Source organism: Carlito syrichta, unplaced genomic scaffold (assembly GCF_000164805.1).
Source record: "Carlito syrichta isolate Samal-C Ts95f unplaced genomic scaffold, Tarsius_syrichta-2.0.1 Scaffold131524, whole genome shotgun sequence".
Taxonomy (NCBI): domain Eukaryota; kingdom Metazoa; phylum Chordata; class Mammalia; order Primates; family Tarsiidae; genus Carlito; species Carlito syrichta.
In genome coordinates, this window is record NW_007075620.1 from 99,050 (window position 1) to 100,216 (window position 1,167).

At 65.6% G+C, this 1,167-nt stretch overlaps 1 protein-coding gene across 1 annotated transcript in view; it reads left to right on the forward strand.

Annotated features, from left to right (window-relative positions):
* Positions 1–1,167, forward strand: part of SEMA4D (semaphorin 4D) — a 33,198-nt gene that overhangs the window by 17,852 nt on the left and 14,179 nt on the right. The window contains exon 13 of the mRNA XM_008049293.1: positions 59–102. Coding sequence (XP_008047484.1) covers positions 59–102 — 44 coding nt within the window. The remainder of the gene's footprint in view (positions 1–58; positions 103–1,167) is intronic.

Sequence of the window (1,167 nt, forward strand, 5' to 3'; positions counted from 1 at the left end):
GAGGGGGCCATGGCTGGGGTGGGCCGTGGGCGGCTGACGGGAGCCGCTTGCCTTGCAGGGGCCTGATCCAGGACATGAGGGGCGACACGTCCGTGTGCCCAGGTGAGTGGCCTCCGAGGCCGCAGCCAGGCGAGGCCGCTCCCCCATGCTCAGCATCGTCTGTGGCGTCTGTGTGTCCCTTGCTTCCCATCTTCACTCGGAGCGAGCGCGGCGTCCCCGGGCGACGCTGGGCCTGTCTCTGCCCCTCCGCTGCCCGTGTGGCAGCCGCGGGGGCGTGTCTGTCCCTGGGAGGCATGCCATCCACCCTGCCTGCCTTTCTGCTTGGCTTGGGGTGCGTTCAGCAAAACCTCAGTCCATCACGGAGGAGATGGAGTGGGGTGACGTGCCCTTGGGGTTCCCGCCTGGGCTGCCCACTTCCCGTGGCCAGGGCCAGAGAAAGGGGCTGGACCAGGCAGGATGCCCACCACCTTCCAGGCCCGAGAGGCAGACGCACCACCCCAGGATCTGCACCCCGCCGGCCCGCTGGGGTCCCAAGATGCCAGCCCTCCTCAAGCTGCCAGCAGAAGCGTCTGTGTCTGCCTCAGAACGCCGACACCAGACGCGGAGCCGGCCTCCGCCCGCCCTCCCAGGCCCCGCTCAGCCTCCCCGGCCTGAGGCGCCATCTCCAGGGACGGGGGGTGAGGACCGGGATGTCCGCTGCTCAGAGCTGCCTCCAGTTTTCCTGTCCCTGGGGCTGCCACCCAGGGCTCATCTTGGCTTTGCGGTCACGCATGTCTCTATCTCCTTAGTTGTTCTGGAAGATTCCATGTCGCACCTGTGGGTGAAACGCGCCATCTTGTGGGTGTTGACCTGTTTTTAACGACGTGACGTGGCGAGCGAGATTGCTGACCCTGTACACGTTTATTTTGGTGTTCCAGATAAAGGTAGAGCGAGCTTCCGGCAGCACTTTTTCAAGCCCGGCGGCACGGCGGAACTGAAGTGCTCCCTGAAGTCCAACCTGGCCCAGGTGTCGTGGAAGTTCCGGAGCGGCGTGCTGAAGGCCGACAGCCCCAAGTACGGCCTCACGGACCAGAAGAACCTGCTCATCTTCAACCTGTCGGACGGCGACAGCGGGGTGTACCAGTGCCTGTCCGAGGAGTCGGTCCGGGACAGGACGGTCTCCCAGGT